At 46.0% G+C, this 22,177-nt stretch overlaps 1 protein-coding gene across 2 annotated transcripts in view; it reads right to left on the reverse strand.

The window, feature by feature from the left end:
- The window catches only part of TRPM8 (transient receptor potential cation channel subfamily M member 8), a 63,514-nt gene that overhangs the window by 13,021 nt on the left and 28,316 nt on the right, over positions 1 to 22,177 (reverse strand). The window contains exons 10-21 of one of the 2 annotated variants that reach the window (XM_075001392.1): positions 19,035 to 19,137; positions 17,584 to 17,702; positions 15,849 to 16,139; positions 14,814 to 14,909; positions 14,276 to 14,405; positions 11,927 to 12,072; positions 10,725 to 10,837; positions 9,412 to 9,628; positions 4,383 to 4,474; positions 2,486 to 2,627; positions 1,635 to 1,806; positions 6 to 183 (exon numbers count right to left, since the gene is read on the reverse strand). In XM_075001392.1, the coding sequence (XP_074857493.1) occupies positions 6 to 183; positions 1,635 to 1,806; positions 2,486 to 2,627; positions 4,383 to 4,474; positions 9,412 to 9,628; positions 10,725 to 10,837; positions 11,927 to 12,072; positions 14,276 to 14,405; positions 14,814 to 14,909; positions 15,849 to 16,139; positions 17,584 to 17,702; positions 19,035 to 19,137 (1,799 nt within the window). Of the gene's footprint in view, positions 1 to 5; positions 184 to 1,634; positions 1,807 to 2,485; positions 2,628 to 4,382; positions 4,475 to 9,411; positions 9,629 to 10,724; positions 10,838 to 11,926; positions 12,073 to 14,275; positions 14,406 to 14,813; positions 14,910 to 15,848; positions 16,140 to 17,583; positions 17,703 to 19,034; positions 19,138 to 22,177 lie in introns of those variants that run through there. The other variant, XM_075001389.1, reaches the window with a different exon arrangement.

Genomic DNA, 22,177 nt, shown 5'->3' on the forward strand with positions numbered 1-22,177 from the left:
CATACCCGAACATGGCCACCAGCAGGTTAACCAGGAGGATGTTGGTGGAGAGCATGTAGATGCACACCAGGGGGATGGTGATCCACTCGGGGAAGCGGGGGTGGTTGTTAGAATCCAGTTCTACACACAGAGGTTTGGACTCATTCCCAGAGAAGGTGCAGCGGTCAAAATTGTACGTGGTACCTAAAGCAGTAGGAGGCGAGAGTGAGAGCAGGAGAGATGTGGGAAGGAAGCCTGGCACTCACCAGTGTGTCTGTAACACCAGGGACCTAGAAGACCTAGGGCCACCAAATGAGATTAATAGGCAGCAGGTTTAAAACGAACAAATGGAAGTATTCTTTCATGCAACACGGCCAACCTGTGGAACTCCTCGCCAGAGGATGTTGGGAAGGCCAGGACTGTAACAGGGTTCAGCAAAAGAGCTAGATAGATAAATTCATGGAGGATAGGTCCATCAATGGCTGCTAGCCAGGATGGGCAGGGATGGCGTTGCTATCCTCTGTCTGTCAGAAGCAGCGAATGAGCAACAGGAGATGGGTCGCTTGATGGTTCCTGTTCTGTTCATTCATCTGGGGCACCTGGCACTGGCCACTGTTGGAAGACAGGATACTGGGCTAGGTGGAACTTTGGTCTGATCCACTATGGCCATTCCTATGTTCTTATGATCTACTCCAGGGCCCCCCATTGATGCTACTGGTTAGTGTAAACAGATGAACTGCAATTTGCCTGGGAGAAGGCCACCACTGCTTGAAAGCAGAGCTAGCACCACCAGGAGTAGCGTTACCTGTCTGTACTAGGGATTTACAAGAGTGCACTGGGCCGCAGTTATGGCTGGCCAGCAATCAGTGCAACTGCACTTGTGCAGTCACTGAAATGCACAGGGAAGTGCAGACCGTGTATCTCCAGTTTATATGGAGATTGGTGTTGCGAAGGGCAGCTGGTGAGCTAGAGATGTGCATATGGTAAGGCTATTCCATTAGAGCCCAACACACATCCGGGAGGAAGAGAAAGGCTCCCAAGAGCTGCCATTGTCCACTTAAAAGTCCGGTAAGGCAGAGAGAGGCTGCAGCCACCTCCTGCCTGCACTGAAATACCAGAATGGATTGCACAGGCTGAAGGTTCATGTGAAAACCCACCTCCCTGCTGCTTGGAAGAAGGGGGTCAGGAAGGCTGGAAGGGGAGTCTACCTGCGAGGGGAGCTCAATGAAGTGAGTATGAAGGGGCTAGGCCAGCTGCCCGCAGACAAGGGGAGCGGCCCAGGTCTGGTGAAGAGCAGGGTGCTGGATGGGAGGGGAATGAGGGGTCCAGTAATGGGGCCCGATTTTCAGAGGGCAGACAAACCACATCCCTCTAACAGCTCCAGTCCTCCTCAGTCATGCAGTGACTTGGCTCCAGCCACTAATACTCTATCCTGCTTTCACACTGGCTTGGGCAGTCATGATGGGTCAAACTCAGCAAGCAACCACCCTGGGCAGACTCATGTTCCTGCAGAGCCCCACTCAGGTCAGTTGGGCTTGGTACAGACATGGGTCCAATGCAGGATCTGGTCCTGAGCGACAGTGTGGGCTCTCCAGCTGAGAGAAAGAAGGACTGCCCCTCTCTTGCCCAGGGAGGTACACACAGAAGATGGCTACCATCAATGTCATCAGGATACTGCCCAAACATGGCCAGGTAAGGCTCATAGATAACCGATCGGAAGATCCATTCCCAGCGGTGCTCATTCTTCCGCAGGATGCCCTGCCTGGCCACACCAAAGGCCACCATCCACACACCGAAGAGGAACAGGAAGAAGAAGACATCAATCAGCTGGAAGAGAGTGAAAAGAACAAATCAGTGTACGATCCACATTCCTGCAGCAAGTCACACTGCGGGGGCTCATAGAACCATAGAATCCTAGGGCTGGAGGAGACCTCAAGAGGCCATCAAGTCCAGCCCCTTGCCCAAAGCAGGATCAACCCCAACTAAATCATCCCAGCCAGGGCTTTGTCAAGCCGGGCTCAGGAGCTTGTTCCCCATCACTTAAACAGAAGGTTGGGAACTGAAGTGAAAATCAAGCCAGTACAGCCTCATTTCCAGAGGGCCTCCATCCAGCCTCAGAAGTTACTCTCGAGCTTAAGGGGTTATAAGACGAGAGCCTGATCCAAATCCTATGGAGATCAGTGGAAAAAATCCCATTGACTTTCATGAGTTTTGGATCAGATCCCAAAATCTACACATGCAAGTTCTGCACACGGGTCCAAGCTAAACCATGGACCTGATTCACAAATGTAGGTTTTACATGTGCAATATTCAAAACAGCAAAACTAGTACCCCTTCTGAAAAGCGCCGTGAAAGTTGTGTCCAAGGCATGTCCCTCTTCAATCTCAGTTACACCCTGTTTGGAGGACCTGCATGGGGCTTGGGCCTTGTGCTGGCCCTCCGCACACAAGGAAAAGCTTGACACATCATTTATTTATCATGTTATGAACAATTGCCCGTGTCTTACCATCCTCTGCAGCATGATAATTTTTGGTCCTAGATTCCTGCTCACTGTGAAAATGTGGATCAGCCGGAGAGTGAAAATGATGTAGTCCAGGCAAAAAATGACTCGCCCAGAGTACCAGGAGCTTTCGTTGGAGGAGTGGAGCCTGGGGAAGAAAAATAAGTGCAGTGAAATCTTGATTAAAGTTATACAAAAAATATGTGGAAGCAGCTTAGCTGAATGGGTTAAGTTCAGCTGAACATGGTTGAGGCCATGCTTACTTATTTGCACCCTTTATAGACCTTGCAAAAAAGGTTGGCAGTCTCTTCTATCCTCTTTGTGAAAGTGTGACAGCGCATGGCGTAGGGCGGTTTCATTCCTTTCCTTTCTTTCCCCCTGTGACGGTGTGTACCGACCCTGCACTGGCCGGGGGTGGAGGCCAGGCTTGCTGGGTGGAAAAGGCTCCGTCCCCAGGGCCCTGCTGGGCATGCTCCAACTGCAGCCGGAGTATAAAGGCCAGCCAGCTGGGGCTGGCCACCGCGGGAGAAGGAGCCCCTGCTCCAACTTGGGAGCAACACCCGCCAGAGGAGGAGCAGCCAGAGCCTGAGCAGTGCTTCCTGTCTGGGCAGCAGTAGGAAGCAGCCCAAGGCAAGGAGCCACGAGGCTGCATGGTGATGTTGCAGAGGGATTTCCTGCTGAGCTGGTGGTTGGGGGTACGCCCACCACCGACAGAGCCCTGAGCTAAGCCCAGTGGAGAGGGAGGGCCCAGGCTCTCCTACCCCACCCCTGTGATCCCAAGGACATGGGAGCATGAGCTGCTACTATTGACTAGGCTGCCGGGCCTGGCTGCTGATGTTGACCAGGCCATAGAGGCCTGCCCATTGTACTGATCAGGCCACAGGGCCTGACCATGGGTGTAAGCCCTCAGAGGAGGCACAAGGCTGGAGACAAAGTAGCATCACTAACGGCACTACAACTGACCACATACATGAGCAAGGCATCTTGCATGGTGTATGGATTCGTATGCTCTGGGCAAAGCTGGAGGGGGGAGTGTTTGGGAGCGGTAAAGTACCAGGGAAAGACAAAAGCTTTGCCAGTCAATTGCCAGTGTAAACAAAGCCTACAAGACTGTAGCTGGTTACATCAGCTGCCTCTGCCACCTGTCCCTTCCATTGCACTCAGGGCACCAGAGATATGTCCGCTGAGCAGACTTCAGGCTTTGTTGGACCCAGTTCTGACCTTAGCTGCACCAGTGTAAATTCAGAGTTACCGCACTGACTTCAGCATAGTGACACCGGACTCAGCCTGGTATGACTCACAGCAGTGTTTGCACACTCCCCTGTAGCAGAAATGCCTGCAGGTGTCATGAGGGTTTTGGGGAAGGTTCTAAGAGACAGACTGACATCCAAGGAGCTAAAATAGATACTTGGTGAATCTGGAAGAGACACTAGGGCCAGACAACGGGCTTGAGTCACCTTCTAAACTCCTCATCCAGCTCTGCGCAACTCTGCTAAACCAGACCCTGTATTCCTTATAAATTGTGGATCACAAAAAATGAGTTGCTGACCTAGAAGGGTCCGGAAATCCAGGAAACCACCCTGCCTGATTCCAGAGAAGGGGGGGCTGTTGAACTCTGACTAGAGCAGCACCCAAATCAAACTCTTTGGGTTAGTTAATCATTATCTGAACAGGAGAAAAGTTCCTTAGAACAAGTTCTCCTCAGCCCTCAAGATGTCCTGCAGAACTACTCCTTGTCCCTTGGAAGCAAAATCCACAACCTCCTATGGCCTTAGGGAACACAACAAGTTTTCTAGTGAGCACAAGTGACCCTGTTCACCTTCTCACAGTCAGACACATGCTGTACCAGTCCCTGGCACTGAGGAAACCATGATCACATGCCCTTCGACTGAACACTACTCACCTAAACACAATGCCTGCTATGAAATAAAAGATTCCAAGAGTGTCCATGATGTTCCACAGGTCTAAGAAATATTTATTCCCATTCATGTACCACTGGGAAGAGAAGAGAGTAGAAAATCATCACAACAGTGTGCTATCAGCACTCATTACTCCCATTGGGGCCCAGTTCCACCACCATTACCCGCCGTGGGCACCTTATTCCACAAGCACCCTCATGGATTTCACTGGAGCTGCACGTGGAGTAAGGCATTCTTCCTATTAAGCACACACCTGGAATAAGGCACGATTCACACTAAGCAAAGGGCTGAGCCTGGCCACATTCACAGCCATTGGTTTGACTCTTATTTTTAATCTCCGTTGAAGATGTTTATTGGCCACTGCAAAGCCCAAATCACTAGTTTTTGCCTAAAAAGTCACTCAATATTGGTGTGTTTCATTGCTCACCTCTAAAAGGGAGACATGGGCCGAGGTCTTCTAGACCAAAAGCGTCACTTAAAAATGGTTATTGCTGTTTCAGTCTGAGCATTAGACTGATTTTCTGGAGCTGCAACTGGTCACTTATGGGAGTTGCACTGTCACCTTCAATTGGAAGGCACAGGTGAGAATGGAAATGAGGGGTACCCAATCTGGCCTTGAAAGCTAAGTCTGCAGAATGATGGGTACACAGCTAGGTGGTGTAATTGCCACCTACTAACTATGGTCATGCTAGTGTGCTAAAAATAGCAACACGGCCATGGCAGGATGGATGATGGCAGGGTTATGTACAGTCCCATAGGTCCTAGGCATGTGGCCCAACAGCTGGCCTGAGGCACCAATGCGCCAATAGCCCCACATTGTGAATTTTCCATGCACTAGCACCATCAGAGCCAGTGTGTATTCAAATGGGGAATTGCACATGTGGGCCGCCGTGCAGACAAACCTTATGGCAGGTTGACCAATTTGTGTTCCATCAGATGGTTGGGTTTGCTGTGTCTTGTCAGCAAAAACTGAACCTTGGCCCTTTCAACCTAAAACACTGCATCTCTTCTGCTTAACTATAGAGTGATAGCTAATAACTCTTGGAGTGGACCCAAATCTTGTACTGAGCCAGCCTCCAAAAAAGTCTGGAGTTTTGCAGTGCGTTAACACGATGCAGCCTATGCATCATGCAGCAGAGACACTGAGTTACTTGTAGAATGCAGTCAGCTGCTCCATCAGATGGGCCAAAAGAAAGTCCGGCTTTGGCCTTTTAGCCCTAACCTTTGCACTTCACTTTCCATAAGTGCTTTATGGACCTTCAGTGTCCATTCTAGAGTGACATGGAATGTTCCTCTGGCTCTCCCTCTGTGCATGCTGAGCAGGGAGAAGTCTGCAGCAGGTTACATCCAGTGGCATGAGGCTGCCTCTCACAGAAGTGCCAGACCCTGAATCTCAAGCCTGCATTTTCCCTCTCATTCCATCCGAGTTTCTCAGGTTGGGTTGCTAGCACAGTGCCCCTTGGAGAGAAAGGAGCACCACTGAGTTTTGTCACTTATCTTTTTGGTGTCAGTCTGACAAGACCAGCTCAGGTACGATATTTCCTCCATTCATCAGAAGGAAGTTCCAGCATTTGGTACCAAAAATCTAGACTTTTGCACCGTCTGTTTTGCCCCATATCTGCACTCTGAGCTCTTACACAAGGTCACTCCAACATCTCTTCTATATACAGCTAAACAACAGTTTCCCTGCCCCTCCTTGGGTCACTCAAAGAGAGTTCCCCAGCACAGCCAGTTCTCAAATGTCATTTCCTTAATGTTCCAAGCAGGTACAGGTTGAAACCTCTCTAGTCTGGAACTCTCAGCCAGCAAACACTGTAATCCAGCATGATTTTAGTCTGCCCTGTGACCCTTTACCATGAGTGTAGCCGAGTTTCCATTGGTCCCATAAAGTTTGTTTACAGTCACCAGCCCTGGCTCTCAGTGTTCTGTGCTATTATCTAGCTGTAATTTACCCCTAAATGTCTTCTAAGAGCCCAGTAAGCCGTGGAAGTATTGGTAACGTGCTAGAAAATATTGATCTCCCATGATCTGGCAAACTCTCATTTGGCACCAGCCAAGTCCCGAAGTTGCTGGACTAGAGAGGATAAACCTGTATCACCTTCTTTGCTTTATTCTAGTCTGTGCCAATCAAAGAGAAAATGCTATATAAGCTTTGGTTGTTTTCAAACATCACACACAGATGTGGTCCAAATGCATATTAAATCATTATTAGGAATTGTCAGGTACTGAGAGCTAATCACAGATTTAATAACCCTTTAAACATGTTTAATAGCCAGTCTGTTGAAGACCCAGATTTCTCATTCTGATACAAGTACTTGGCTGTATTTCTGAAGTGGAATGGTGACATCTAGTGGCCAATGAAATTAATTTCAGGCTTGGATTTTCCCCTCTGTATCCCATGTCAGATAGCCCATTCTGTAGTAATATCTTCCACAAACAGACTCATTTTTCAACTTGCAATTCAATATCAAGATTTCAAATATTGTTTGCTCAGTTGAATCTCTGCTGCTAGGGAGCAGGGGTTAGCTACTCAACTCCCAAGGCATTATTAAAGCAAGCCTCAGCATGTTCACCTTTTCACACAATGACAAAGGAGCAGAGTGCCAGGTGCAGGTGACTTGTTAGCAGGTGCCACTCTGACCATGCAGCGGTAGTGGGCATTTCCCATAGGATGGGGAAAATGGTTGACAATGCACCATGGTGACAGATGTTTAGACTGGAATTTCCACTGCTACTGTAGGCAGGGAGGTCCCAGGTCATTAGAAACACAAGATGGGTGAGGAAATATCTCTAATTGGAGCAGCATTTTCTAGTGGAGATACACATCTCCTAGAGCTGGAAGGGACCTCAGGAGGTCATCAAGTCCAGTTCCCTGCCTTCTTGGTAGGACCAGGCACCAACACTGACGTCTATTTGCCCCAATCCCTAAGAGGCCTCCTCAAGGATTGAGCTCACAACCCTGGGTTTAGCAGACCAATGCTCAAGCCACTGAACCATCCCTCCTCCCTCAAAAAATAAAAAAATTGAGCTCTGTGATTAACCACAGGACCATCAGTATCCACCAAAATGGATTCTTACAGAATAGCTATAGACCCATGTTCAGGTCTACCTTTGAACAGTGAGGAGAAAACTAGTCAAACCAGCCTTATGGCTGTATAGCCAAACAGCTTCCAGTCAGCTGGTTCAACCACTATGCCTCCCACATTTTGTAGGTGAGAGAGCCAGATTTCAAACTACACAGAGCTGAAGAGCAGCTGCTCTAGGTAGCTGGAAAGTTGGTCTCTCTTGGCAGCACAAAATGGTCCAATAAAAGATATTTCCACACCCGCCTTGTCTCTCTAGAGTTGTCAGATTCAACATATTTCTATTTCTGCACCTCTGCAGCTCATGCCTCATTTGAACATTAGCTGGTGGAAAAGACGGGTGCTCAAGGGACAGTGAATGCAAGTTGACCACACTGTCACGGTTCTCCTCTCATTAATGGCTTTCCAAATGAAACAAAGAACCCCTTACTTTTTATGGATCAAAAATGGCCAGAACTGACCAGGAGTGAACATTTTATTTTAACACTTTATTTGACCCTGGCTCAAATCTCCCAACAAACCCTTGTCCCATCACCAAGTTTCAGTGAAATGTTAGATCTTAACCTTATCATTTGCTTCTGGAACTGCACGTGGCCAGGAGCCAACTTTCCAGAATACACTAAAAGTTTTTGGTCCAACCAGTAACAAGAAGTTACTGCAGAAATGCCAATCAGTGCCTCCATTCTTAGGGTTGTGTTGATAGTCACGCTTCTAGCAGGACTACAAACCTTTAAAATCAGATGCTAATACAGGTTGAATATCTCTTCTTCAGCACCCTCAGGATCTGACTGGTGCCAGATGAGAGAATTTGCCAGAACGAAGAAGGTCAAAATTGTCTAGCACTTTACCAACACTTTCACTGCTCACTGGGCTCTGAGAAGACATTCAGGGGTAAATTACTGCTACACAGAGCACAGAACACTGAGAGCCAGGACTGGTGGCTGTAAACAAACTTTATGGGTCCACAGGAAACTTGGCCACACCCACGATAAGTGGTTGTGCGGCTAACTAAAATCATGCCAGATTACAGAGCTTGCAGGACAAGAGCGTTCCAGATTAGAGAGATTCAACCTGTATTTTGCCCTTTGAATAAAAGAATATTTTGGACTGAGATCTCTCCAGTTTGCAGCACAAAAGGACATTATTTTGGTATCGTGACAGAGAGATTTTGGGACGTGTGTTAATTTTAAAAGCATAGGAAAAAAGGATTTGTTAGGCTTTAATGAAGCTTTTCCTGGTTTTTGTGCACAAACAACTAAAACAAAAATCTTAATTTTAAAACTACAGGCTGACCCTGTAGCTAGTCCTCCCTGAAGAATGCTTGCTTAGCAGAAGTAGAAGTACAATGGTAATGAAGAGATGGTGACTGGCTGAATCAGTAAGGAAAAGACAGAGCTGCCCCCTGCCCTGCCCTGCCCAGGGGCCCACTGAGTCTGTCAGCCCCCTGGGTCCCTCTCACTCATGAAATGACAAATACATGTGATAGCTGTGCAAGTTTGCCAAAGCATTCTAGAGCACAACGACACATTTTCCATTTAAAATTTGAGCAAAACGGCTCAGCGTTCTTGGGCCATTTATACCACGTGGTTCTGAGAGATCTAAGGGCAAGAGCCTCAATGTGTGTAGGTGCCTAAATCCCATTGAACAGCACCTAAATATCTCTGAGGAGCTGGGCCATGGGCTAATACATACAGCACTGGGTCAGCGTGTTCCCCTCACCACACACGCACGGCGACTGCCAATATCAGCTGGAGTTGCACGCATCAGTTGTGACAAACACAACCACTTCCTTCCTAGAGGTTCTAGGACTGATTTTTGCACGGCATTTTGCACACAACCTCAAGAAGATCTCCTTTTCTTTCTGCACCTGGGTTGAGGGGGAAACAAACTGCCAGGAAATAGGTCACTTTGCTTCTCAAAGACTGCATACTTGTCTCACTTCATCACAAAGCAGGATGAAGACCAGAACGTAGAGGATGAGCTCCAGCATGGTGGGTTCTTTCTGGAAATCCATGAGCAGGACATAGGCAAACAGAAGCAGGAAAATGATGTAGAAGATGACGTTCCAGGAAAAGACCACGAATGGGGATGTGAAAAATGAGGCGTAATACATCAGGAGTTTCTTGCTCTGCTCCATGGGCTTTTTCCTAGATTAATAAAGGATTGTCTCAAACACACATCCCCGAAAACTTCCAAAAAAACATTCCAGGTGAAATTAAAGTAGCCACCATGCAAACATACAAAAGTGCTGACATAGAATTGTAGGACTGGAAGGGACCTTGAGAAGCCATTTTGTCCAGTCCCCTGGACTCATGGCAGGACAAAGTCTTATCTAGACCATGGGTGTCCAACCTTTTGGCTTGCCTGGCCGCACTGAGTGAAGAGGAATTGTCTTGGGCCGCATATAAAATATATAATATAGTTAATGTATATAAATCACATAATAATGTTAAAAGTTTACGATCTTGTGGGACTGCATTACTAGCTGTCCAGGGCTGCGTGTGGCCCGCAGGCCACGGGTTGGACATGCCTGATCGAGACTATTCCTGACAGCTGTTTGTCTAACCTGCTCTTAAAAATCTCCCATGATGGAGATTCTTCAGCCTTCCTAGGCAATCTCTTCCAGTGCAAATACTGGTAATAAAAAGAATAATCTTACATGACCACTGAACGCGGTGTGTCAGTGTCAAATAAAAAAAAGAAACCAAAAATATTTGACACATTTCCATTGGTATTCTATTGTTTAACAGTAACAGAGAGAAAGCCGTGCTAGTCTATATACTATCAAAGCAAAAAAGCAGTCCAATAGCACTTTAAAGCCTAACAAAATAATTTATTAGGTGATGAGCTTTTGTGGGACAGTAAGGCTATGATCTGAAGAAGTGGGTCTGTCCCACGAAAGCTCATCACCTAATAAATTATTTTGTTAGTCTTTAAAGTGCTACTGGACTGCTTTTTTGTTTTTATTGTTTAACAGTATGACTAAAATGGAAATTAATCATGATTATTATTAATCATGATTTTTGAGTTCGTCACGTAAGTTAACTGTGATTAATTGACAGCCCTATATTTCATTGATCCTGTGCCAGTACAAGAACAATGCTTCCTTCTTAAAAAGGCTGGTTAGAGTACGTTCATTGTTTGAGGCAATAAGGCACTGTAATGATTTGTGCCAGATATTAGCACCTACATGGGTTACATAAACATGTTTCCTTCCCGATTTCTGTCACTGAGAACTGTTACCTGAAGGAGATGAAACCACAGCCAATTAGAGGGAAAAGGAACAGACACAACAGAATCTTCCAGTTCTTGGTGTCCCTTGAGATTTCTCCATACCATTGTTTGGAAAGGAAATTCTAAAGCAAAGAGGAGAAAGATTCATCCAGCTTTTACTGAAGTTGGGTGGAGAAAGCAGCACTGCAAAATGTGTTTGACGTTTAATGCAGAAAAACCCAGCCATGACTTCTACTGAAAGATACTAAGCTATTGAATTTCTTTAGTATGGGGGGCCCTGGGAGCTGAAAAAACACTGAGCTATCCAGGTCAAGAGAAAGGAAAGGCCATTGCATAAGCCCACTGCTCCATCTTGTCCCCTAGGCTAGCACCTCCAGAAGATGGGAAGAGGAAGGGGATTGAGTGGCAATAACTTGAAGAGCTTTGGAAGTAGGAAAAGCAGATGGGCTTGATTTACTTGCTGGAGTCTTAGGTAAGGACACCGTTCAATTTGATGCTAGCCCAAGAACATGAGCAGAGGGAAGAGATGCACTAGGTGTAAAACTCTCAGTCAGACTCCATCAATAGATCTTCTATGACCTCACCCACAATATATTAGGACTCTCTTCTCCTGGTGTAACATCCAGGGGCAAATCACCATTCTCATACCTGCATACCTGGCATCACTCAATGCATACTTTGCACATGCAACTCTCTACTTATGGTGAGGGCATGGGCCATGGGTGAACCCACAGCTTGGGAAGACAAGCTCCCCATCCCCCACTTCTGTTTGAGGCCCTGCCCCTTCCGCATGAAGCACCTCCCCTTTCGTGCCCACTTCTGTCCAGCCACTCCGTGACTGCTGCTGGGTCCTGCACAGCTTCCCCAGCGAGGCTACTGGCTCCTGCCTCCTTCCCCAGTGTATCAGAGAACGAGTTCTACTGCAGATTCCTTTCAGCAGTACAACAACCACTTTAGCTGCAAACATCCTGGAGAAAGGACCTGACAAATGCAAAGGGGGCAGAATTCAGGCTGCTGCAGGATCCTTCTCTGCACCTCCCGACTTCCAAACAAGCAGTGTCTCTGCCACTGCATTTCTTTAAGCCAGATGAAGGGGTTGAGAGAAAGACTACAGAGCCTTGGAGAAGGGAGCGAGCGCAGCGCTCAGGCAGCAAGGGAGCTGGTTTGGGGCTTTGTTGGGGATGGGGAGGAATCAAAACTAGTTTTGCTACCTGCACTCCAGGCTGGGCAATAAACTGCTGATCTTTAGCTTCCACAGCCATTTCCAAGCAGTTGCTGCCACCCCAGGCTTCACAGGAATAGGCCAGCAGCTGCTCAGCCAGCTCTTCGTCACTGCTGTAACACTCAGAGAAGAGCTCTACAGGAGAGAAGGGCACACGGAAAGCTTGAGTGTCACATACGTGCCTCTTCGCTCTCTCCAGAGCCCTGGCCCCACTTTACACACAGCAGCACAGCCCAGGCGACTGGAAATCTTGAGACTAAGGTTTGCACAGCAATATTAACTCTACCATTTTGCACAACCTGTATGTATTATAACATAACCAGTGACATGCGAAGCTCAATACTTAATAGGAATTGCACGGGCTATGTTTGTTCCGCATGACTGAACTAATTGTAGCTACAGAAGTCAACTCGTTTTTTTGCTGACTGATATATTTGCTTGTACAATCTTCAAATTTCTTTAACACGGTTTTTAGCCATTAATGTGTAATGCTAGAGCTCCTTCCCCATTTCCACCACTGTAGATAGAGGAGCCAACTGTCCACATCTCACGTCTGCATAGAAAAGTGTGAGCTGAAATTCCACCTTGCTGCTCACTCCCCATATCAATATCAAAACTAGGTTGTGATTCAGTTCTGAAAAGTTACACCTGTCATATCTGACCATCCACAAAAGAGGACCCCTCTGAGATGGAGTGTATCTGTATCACTCTCTGCCAGCTCACCTTGTCCTAATGATCAGAGAGGTAGCCGTGTTAGTCTGTATCTTCGAGAACAACAAGAAGTCCTGTGGCACCTTATAGACTAACAGATATTTTGGATAGTAACAGAGAGAAAGCCGCGCTAGTCTATATACTATCAAAACAAAAAAGCAGTCCAGTAGCACTTTAAAGACTAACAGAATAATTTATTAGGTGATGAGCTTTTGTGGGACAGACCCACTTCTTCAGGTCACAGCCATACCAGAACAGACTCAATATTCTCTCTAAGAATAAATGGACATAAATCAGACATCAGGAACAGTAATGTACAGAAGCCTGTGGGAAAGCACTTCAGTCTCCCTGGACACTCAGTAACAGGTTTAAAAGTAGCAGTCCTAAAACAAAGACATTTCAAAAATCAAATGGAGAGAGAAATCTCTGAGCTGCCATTTATTTGCAAATTTGACTCCATTAACCAAGGATTAAACAGAGACTGGGAGTGGCTCGCACCTTTCAAAAGGAGCGTCTCTGCCCTAGGTGTTAACATCTCCACATTAGACTGACAATGGGCCATACCCCGCCCATCTTACCTGACTTGTGTTTTCCTCTTTTCATACATACTGCTGATAATGGGCCTTTTCCACCCTGACTGAATAGACCTTGTCAGCTCTGGCCCTCCCTCTTACTGGGACCCCACTCTTTACATACCCCTCTGAAACCTCCCCCCCACCCCCCGACTCATGCATCTGATGAAGCAGGTCTTTGCCCATGAAAGTTTATGCTCCAAAATATCTGTTAGTCTGTAAGGTGCCACAGGACTCTTGTTGTTCTCGTGCTAATGTGTTGTACACTATATACCCTCTGAGAAGTGGTCCGGGAAAAATGGCACCTACTTAACACATGGGGCTCCCTGTGTGTGTGCCCAGCTACTGGCTGCAGTGATAAAAGTGAGGTGTTTCACAGCACTGTAACTTTCTGGCTCGGGGTGTGAACATACACACACAATCCCAGCACTGTCTGCCCCTCCCCTCACGGAGGTGGTTTACCAGTGCTCCTGCAAGGCCAGGCTGCTGAGGTAAGGCACTGCTGCAGCTGCACTTTAAACTTTTAAATGTAGACAAAGACGTCAGTCGCAGGGTCGCCATTAATTTCATAGGCTCAGGACTGAGCTCCTGGCAAGGGTGAAAGCAAAAGTAATTTCTTCTTGAATTGGTGTGGGGGGGTGCCCACCACCTAAGGGGCTGGGGCACGTAACATCCCCACATAACCCTCCCTATGAGTTCAACCCACAGCCCACGTATGCTTCCCCTCCTCTCTCCATCCCATATTACCTATGCACAGTGGGGCCAAAATCCAGCTCGGCCAATGGCAAGGTGTGGGAGGGGGCTGGATGCCTCACCACTGGAAGGGGTGGAGCCTCTGCAGAAGGGGCGGAGCTAAGAGCCGTCAGCCCATTGCACCACCCAGAGCACTCCAATTACCCTGTCGGCTCATTGGCCAAGACAGAGGCTGTTCCTACAACAGGACATCCCATAATACTTTAGTGAAAAATCTTGCAGCTGTGCAGCTATTGTCACAAGCTGCTGCTCACCAGCTTAGCACGATTCATGCTTCCCAGTCTGTTAACACCGTTGCTTACCTACTGCTCTCGTCTCATATTCATTTGCCAGCTCCTCGGACTCCCCCGCTGCATTAATGTCATTCTTCACTTTTGCCAGACTTTTCAAGAGTTTACTGGCCCCCAGCGCTGCTAGAGTGCAGCCCCTGGTCTGCAAAGGGACAGAGAAGCAGGAATTCACACCACACTCTTTGCTTCCTACCATGAGGAGCAGCCAGCTGTGAATTGCACAGAAACCTACGTCCAGCTCTGGAGTTCACAGCCAGCACCTTCTTCATTAGCCAAAGGCTGAATTAACTCCTCCCTCAAATTCGAGGCAAGAAAAGCGTTTTGAAATCCATGTATGGATCCAGATCCAAACGTCCTGGCTCAGGCCCATTTAGTTAGAATATCGAGAGAGGAAAGAATATTAAACAGTTTAAATCGCTAGTGTCTCTATCAGGCATTCCCGTTCCCAGATGATTACCCTGGGGAGAAAGGGGCAAATGCATACAAAGGCTGAAAGTGCCACAATAAACGCAACAGGGCCCAGGGAGTGGGGAAGGATGGTCTACCCTACCTGCTCCCAGATGACTTTGGATAACTCCTTCTTGTTCTGAAGAATTGACCAGATAAATAGAGCTTGCAAAGGGTGCCTTGTAATAGGAGAGTCATCCTGGCAGGAAATAAAGGCACTCTATGTTCAGTGGCACTGGCTTTATGTTTCAAACCCAGTACGTATTAGGTGATTAAACTTGTCTGCCTGCTTTGTCCTCTCCGCACTGTTCTCCAGCTACCTTAAGGCTGAGATAATTTGTGCTGGAGAATGAACTGGCTTCCAGCTGCTCCCGCAATGGAAAACAATGGAACAGCAACAGGATATTATATTTGCTTCCACGGAGCCCATGCACAGTGCATAGCTCAGCCAGCCTCAAGGATATACACCAGAGCTAAATGCCAATCTTACAAGGAAATGAACGACAGGTAGGGACAATCCCATAAGACAAATTTTAGATAGGCCCTTTATAGTGTTAATCCAGACCTCTGACCGTAAACTTGAAAATAGTCTAATAGCAGCACCTTCTGTTATTTTATTTATAGCATGCATCCAGTCATGACCCTCAAAGGGAATAGCCCTCCAATAAAATTTATTACTGGACTGCTATTGCCACACAGCAAGAGATTAACTCAGCAGAAAAACAGGGAACAAAGTGTTGGTTGAAAATTTCAGTGCCAACTAGGGGATTTAAACAGACTACTCACATTAATGTGAAAGGAAGACGTGTGTCTTAATTCCCTAACTGGTTTGGAAAGTCTCAGCATTGGGGTTTATAGTTAAACAGATCACAAGGCCACAAGGGACCATTATATCATCTCCCTGGGATTAAGTTTCACCCCATTTCCCCTACATTAAACTCAATAAAAGAAAGCAATTCAGACCCCTGGAGACTAAGAATCTGGCATGGCATGGGCAGGGGCAAAAAGGACGATGTGAGAAGCCATCAGAAATCTCAGGCATGCTGCAGTTTTTTCGGAGAGATATGCCCAGATGATTGGGAAGGTAATTCTTTTCCTACTAAGGACACATGGTTAGACCAACTAGTTGGTTACTTACCAAGAGCTGTATTTCTGTCTCATCCTTGCTGTTCTTATCCTCTTTTCTGATGCCTCTTCGGAAGTCCTCAACCACCTTCCAGACAAATGTGAGGAGTGCATCGTTGTAGGAGTTCTTAGCAATCTGCAGGTTCTTAAACACCAGGCTGCTAAAGTTGTTGGTGAAGAGCTCTGTAAGAACCTCATTGCTGAGAAACTTCCTCAGGTTCAAACCATTCTCCAGAAAGAGGCGAACAAATTTGGGCCGGTCCTTGATGAGAGCTGTAAACATGACATCCTGAAGGTCTGCAGACTGGGGAGAAGCCAAGAGAAAGCCCAGCGATTATCACCAGGCCAGATGTTCATGGCTGAGCAGAGTTCTTAGGTCACCTGTTGTGTCCCCACCCCCACCCCAACCTGCTGTTGCTCATAAGTTTTGTAATGGACTAATATAGGTCCCTCTTTGCCTTTGATCCATATGTCCATCAGAATCCATCACTGGCTATCATTTGGAAAGTGACTGAAACATGTAAGCCTTGGGATTCCACGTATAGGCTTCATCAAGAATTTCCACATTAAAATGTGTTAGTCTAAAAACAAACACTCACTGCTACCCCCCCACCCCAGTAAGGTTCTGCTTTACGCATTGCTCCCACCCCATGAACACTGGCCCTGGGAAGGCAGAACCAGAACAGCACCTGTTATTACAGAGCTTTAATATGTTTTAGATTAACACATGATTTGATTCAGGGGATGTCTACACAGCAACCTTCTTCTGAAATAAGCTACTCCGGAATAGCTATTCCAAAATATCTTATTTCAAAATAATGCTGCCACACACAAAAATGCATTTCAAAAGAACACTTAGCTATTTCAAAATACATTGTCTACGTATATAGAGACTATTCAAAATAGAACCATTAGGACACACGAGGGCTTATTTCGAGAGAGGCTCTATTCCCCATCTTAACAGCACCTATTTTGAAACATCTATTTTGAAATAGGTGCTATTCCTCGTGAAATGAGGTTTACTAATTTCAAAAGACTTCATCTACTATTTCAAATTTATTTTGGAATAGCAGTAGCATCGTGTAGACACTAGGATGGTTATTTCGAAATAACAGCTGTTACTTCAAAATAACGTTCCTGTGTAAGCCTACTCTAGCAAGCCCTTCTACTCAGTGGATATTTTTCTTCTGTCTTTTGACTGCATTTACACTCTTGAAAGCTGCGGGACAGACACACACTGAAGCAAAAGCCTGCTGTTTGGCTACAGAGTAGGTTCTGATAACACTGACAGCATCAGTGGTACCTTCTGGCTTCTGCCCTCTGCCTCCATCATGCCCAAATCTGACTCTAGAGGGTTTATTTCTGGGAAGGGTGATTCTGTCTCTGTCCTTTTCCAAGCCTTCACCTCAGCTCAGAGAGCAAAAAATACATCAGTCATTGGCATAAATTTGGCATGAGACCATCAGCTTCCAGGAAGCTGAGTCACCTGCCTGGCAGCATGGATATTTAATACCAAGGCAAGTGGTGATACTGCAATGCCATTATGACAATTGCTTTGCCATGTTAGAATACCCCTATCTGATCGCTGCAAGTGGCGGGCATACCTAATGCAGTCCGCTCACGTCAGAACGAGGTGGAACAGAATAGTTATTTACGAACAGTGACACCTACATAAATAAGATGAGTAAGATTTTCACCCTTGCCTCCCCCAGGCCCACTACTTGCGCCATGGTGCCATCTTTGACTACCTCCCAATGGCGGTCATTGGTGAAGATCTCATCGCTGGCTAGGCCCAGTTGGTTCCACTCCAGCAGCAGCTTCAGCTGCCCATTCCAGTTGTCTTTATCCTGTTCATTGGTGCCAAAGGCTACAGGAGGAGGAAGAGTCAGCTGAGTAAGGACTGTGAATGGGAGAGAGTCTCAGCTTATGGTCTGCTGTCCCAAACTCTCTCTCCATCCCAACCGCATAAAAAGCCTCTGTGAAGTGAAGGCTTTTTTGAGGCTCACTTACAGCTTTAACAGGGCCTCAGAGACCAAGCACATTTAAAAACACTCATATCCACATGATATATATGGACTGAACAACATGGATTGCACTACCTGATGGCAGATTACCCAGGTAACTCTCCCGTGGCAACCTGTGACCCTAAGAACATGTGGCTTCCTAGGACCAGGTCCTGAATTTCAGAGGGCCTGAGCAGTCCAATGTGCCCCAATTCACTTACGTGAATCAGTATCCAATTGGTATCATGTAAGGTATCGTTGGAAAGCCAATGACACACACACACTGAGCATTAATATTTTTGTGTTGTCTGCAGGCAGTAAACTCCCAAAGGACTGTATGAATGTGAGGGAAATAAGGGACAAAATGAGCTTGAACCTGACTATTCTGGGGAGCGGGCAACAAGGAAAAGGAAAGGCCAATGCCTCTATCCACAGGCAATCACGGATAACTGGCAGTCATAGTCAAGTGGACATTCACTGGCATATCAGCAGGTGCAGGACAGAACAACCTGCACTATAGAAAACATCAGCTATCAGAAAGCAGCTGGGAAACTTCTCCAGACTGAGTATTTGGTGTAGGCTTTCCTCTCCACACTGGAATGTTCTCAAGGTTTGTTTCTCACATGCAGGGTGTTTTCACCCTCTTTCCACGACTTCACCTCCCATTAACATCAATGGCAGCCCAAACTGGGGCTTCCTTTCAGTGCCTTTGAAAATCTCAGCCTCCCTGGAGGCCATCCAGCAGATAGGATTCGTGACAGGAACCTCTGCCGCAACTGCAGCTTGGACAACAGACTAAGAAATGGAGCAGCTCTATGGGAATGACTAAGTCTTTACCAGCCAGAAGGTTCTCCTAGCTCAGAACTACAGCTTAGTACTGCTGGCATCTGAAGCCTGGCAACACAGCAGCTTGCCTGCACGTGCATCGAATTGCTTTGTGTTTGCACTCATGATCTACTTTACAAACAAAAGCCCAGCTAGCAATGCCCAAGATACCAATCCCTCCTTGCCATTGTCATACATCTGAGCATGGATTTATCCTCACAACACAGATGGATAGCTAAGGGACAGACAGACTCATCCTGGGAACTAAACCAGCCAGCTTCCTAGGTTATCACCCCAGCCATGGGGCCATCCTTGTACCTGTCTAACAGCAAGGTGAAATTAAAGCCAGTGGCTGAGAGCCTGGTGCTCACCTTTATAGAGCGCAAATGAAATGGCATTGCTCACAATTTCATCTCCAGCTTCTTCTATTTTAATAACTGTTAGCAGATGAGGGTTTTCAAGGATTTCTTTGATCTGCAAAGAGAGAGAAGTGCAGGTCTAAAGCTATCTTAGGGCTTTGTGGTTGAACTGACCATGTTGCTTTGGGAAATGTCCCATCACACCGTGTTATTCACAGAGCTGTTTATCTCAAGTGATCTCCCTACATACAGTTAAAACAAACCCTATAAAATGAGAATTCTAGCAATCTACTTCTAATAAAGTCACCGTAGCACACATTAAAAACTATATGTTCAACGATCTCTGGGATGGCATTGTGTAATTTGGTGCATAATAAAAGGTTTAAACATTCCTTGAACATCAAGCAAGAGATGAGGTTTTAAAAACACTGCTCACAATGGGCAGTTGGTTTGCTCCAGCATCTTATGAAATGCATAAGCCATGGGATACATCCTAGGCAGAACAGCCACCTTGTGTTGCAGCCTAAAGAGAGAGATTTATTCCCTGAAGGGCCCAGAATTGTAAATGGTGCACAATAGTCATTGGAAGAGCTCAGTTGAGAAGTTCTGTGGCTTGACTCTGCTGCCCCGATTAGTAACGACTATGTTACAGGGCATTCATTAAAAAATAAAATAAAATCATGATGAAAATGAAGCTACAAAACAAAAAGTAATCAAAAAGAGTAGCAAAAGTAATGGCACATTCCATGAACTTAACATGGGGAATTTTAATACGTCCTGACTACCAATCATTCCATGACAAGATGATGGTGGCCATAAGGTAATTGACCATCAGAGAGATAAGGACACCCTGGGATGAAACACCGGGAAAAGAAATTTAGAAAGCCAATTACCCCAGGATAATGGTTCCTTGCCTGAGTGCTATTACACCCTGCATTTCTAAAAATAACTAATCATTAAGGTTTTCATCAAATCTGTTTTTCCTACCACTCTTAACAAGTACAGAAAAGCAGCTGAAAACAGGGAGATGTAAACCACCCCATAGTCACGTCTAGTGTCTTGAGGCTCTCACTCTCTTTCTCGTGTTGAAGTAGCAAGTAGCAAGCTTGTTGGTAGATGACAATGTTAACTCTTTAAATCTTTATCCGCACTCAATGATCATCATTAATGAACTCATACTTCATGTAGAGTGTCTGCAGTGCACTGGTCTGATGGAAGATTGGCCTGTGTGCCTACAAATGTAGGATTGCTAGCTGCAGCCAAGTCTAGAATGGGATGGATGAACTTGTCCATGGTGTAGTTAAGCCAGAAAAGGAGGTGAAAGTAAGTGAAGAAACTCAAGCAATGTCATAAACTGAACATAGTAGCTTGTTGCAATAAGAAAACCTATGGGGGAAAAAAAAAACAAATGATATTGTCAGCTGGAGGACGTTTAGCAGTTACAGTAGTTGTTTAGTAAACGGTCGTGTCAGTCAACCCACTTCTCACCATTTTTCTTCTTCACGGAGCTTACATAGGAGCTGCTACGCCCATCAGATCATTGGCCAGAAGGGAGAATGTGATCTAGTCTGATCCTCAGTGCAACACAAGCCAGACAACAGCCCCCAGAATAGTTCCTAGACCAGCTCATTCAGAAAAAACATCTCACCCTGATATAAAAGTTGTTGGTAATGGAGGATGTCAGGGCACATCTATACCTATGTGAAGACTGACAGTCCAGAGGTTGTTGATCTAGTGCGGGGTTCAATTTAGCGTGTCCAGTGAGGACACGCTAAATTGAATGTTGAGGGCACTCCCATCGACTCTGATACTCGCGAGGAGACATGAACAGTAAGGGAAATTGATGGGAGAATTTCTCCCATCAACCTCCCACAGTTGGGCCTCACTGTAAATTCAACTTAAGGTACATTGATTCCATCTGTACCATCCTTTGGCTGGAGTTGTGTATCTTAAGTTGAATTTCTTTTGTAATGTAGACTTGACCTAGTTGTTAAAAACACATCTTATTTCCAGTCTGAATTTGTCCAGCTTCAAACTACTTTCTCTGCTAGATTGCTAAACAATGCCAGACGTTTGTTCCCCATGTAGACACTTAACAGCTGGGATCAACTCACCCCTTAACCTTCACTTTATTCAACTACATAGATTGAGCTCTTTGAAGTGATCATTCTGTGGCTAGTTTCTAACCCATTTAATCATTCCCATGTTTTTTCTTTGTTGTTCTCCAGTGTATCCATATCCTCCTTGAATTGTGGGCCCCAAAACCAGACAGAGTATCTAGCAGTGGTCACAGCAGTGCCAAATACAGAATAGCTTCTCTACTCCTACTCAAGATTCCCCTGCTGATACATCCTAGGATCACATTAGCTCATATTGGCCATAGGACCATATAAAAATCTCACATTCAGCTGATTATACATCCCCTCCCCAAATTATTTCAGAGTCTCTGCTTCCCAGGATAGAGTCCCCTATCCTCTAAATACAGCCTCCATGCTTTGCTTCTAGTCCCATATACATATGTTTTGTGGCATTAAAACATATATTGCTTGATTGTGCTCAGTTTACCAAGCAATCCACATAACTCAGAATCACCAACCAATCCAATTGATTATCACTCCCCCAATTTGTATCATCTGCAAACTTTATTAATGATGATTTTATTTTTTTCCTCCGTGACATTGATAAAAATAGCAAGGGCAGGAACAACTACCGGTCCCTGCGGGACCGTACCAGAAACAAACCTACCTGATGACAATTCCCTTTTGACCATTGTATTTTTAGACTCATCAGTGAGTTTGTCAGGAGTCCTCTAGTCCAGTATCCTACCAGGATAGGGAGCTAGCAGCTGGCACTTCAGATGAAAGCATAAGGAATCAGGTAGTAAGTAGTTATGCCCTGAGTTGAAGTTTCTTCCTAACCTCCATTGATGAGAGTTTGGCTTGCACCCGGAAGCAGGCAGGTTAACGTCAGTGTTCACGCTAAGCTTTTCCACTCATGGATGGAATAACTTTTGTTATGCCACCAATAGAAACCCACACTGCTGGATGTGAGGGCTCTGCTAATCAGCTGGGCAGCCGCCCACGTGCTCAACTTTCAGGGAACACTAGTTTACATCCTTCTTTAAGCAGCTGGGTATCTTAAATGTTAACCCTCTT

Source organism: Carettochelys insculpta, chromosome 8 (genome assembly GCF_033958435.1).
Source record: "Carettochelys insculpta isolate YL-2023 chromosome 8, ASM3395843v1, whole genome shotgun sequence".
NCBI lineage: Eukaryota > Metazoa > Chordata > Testudines > Carettochelyidae > Carettochelys > Carettochelys insculpta.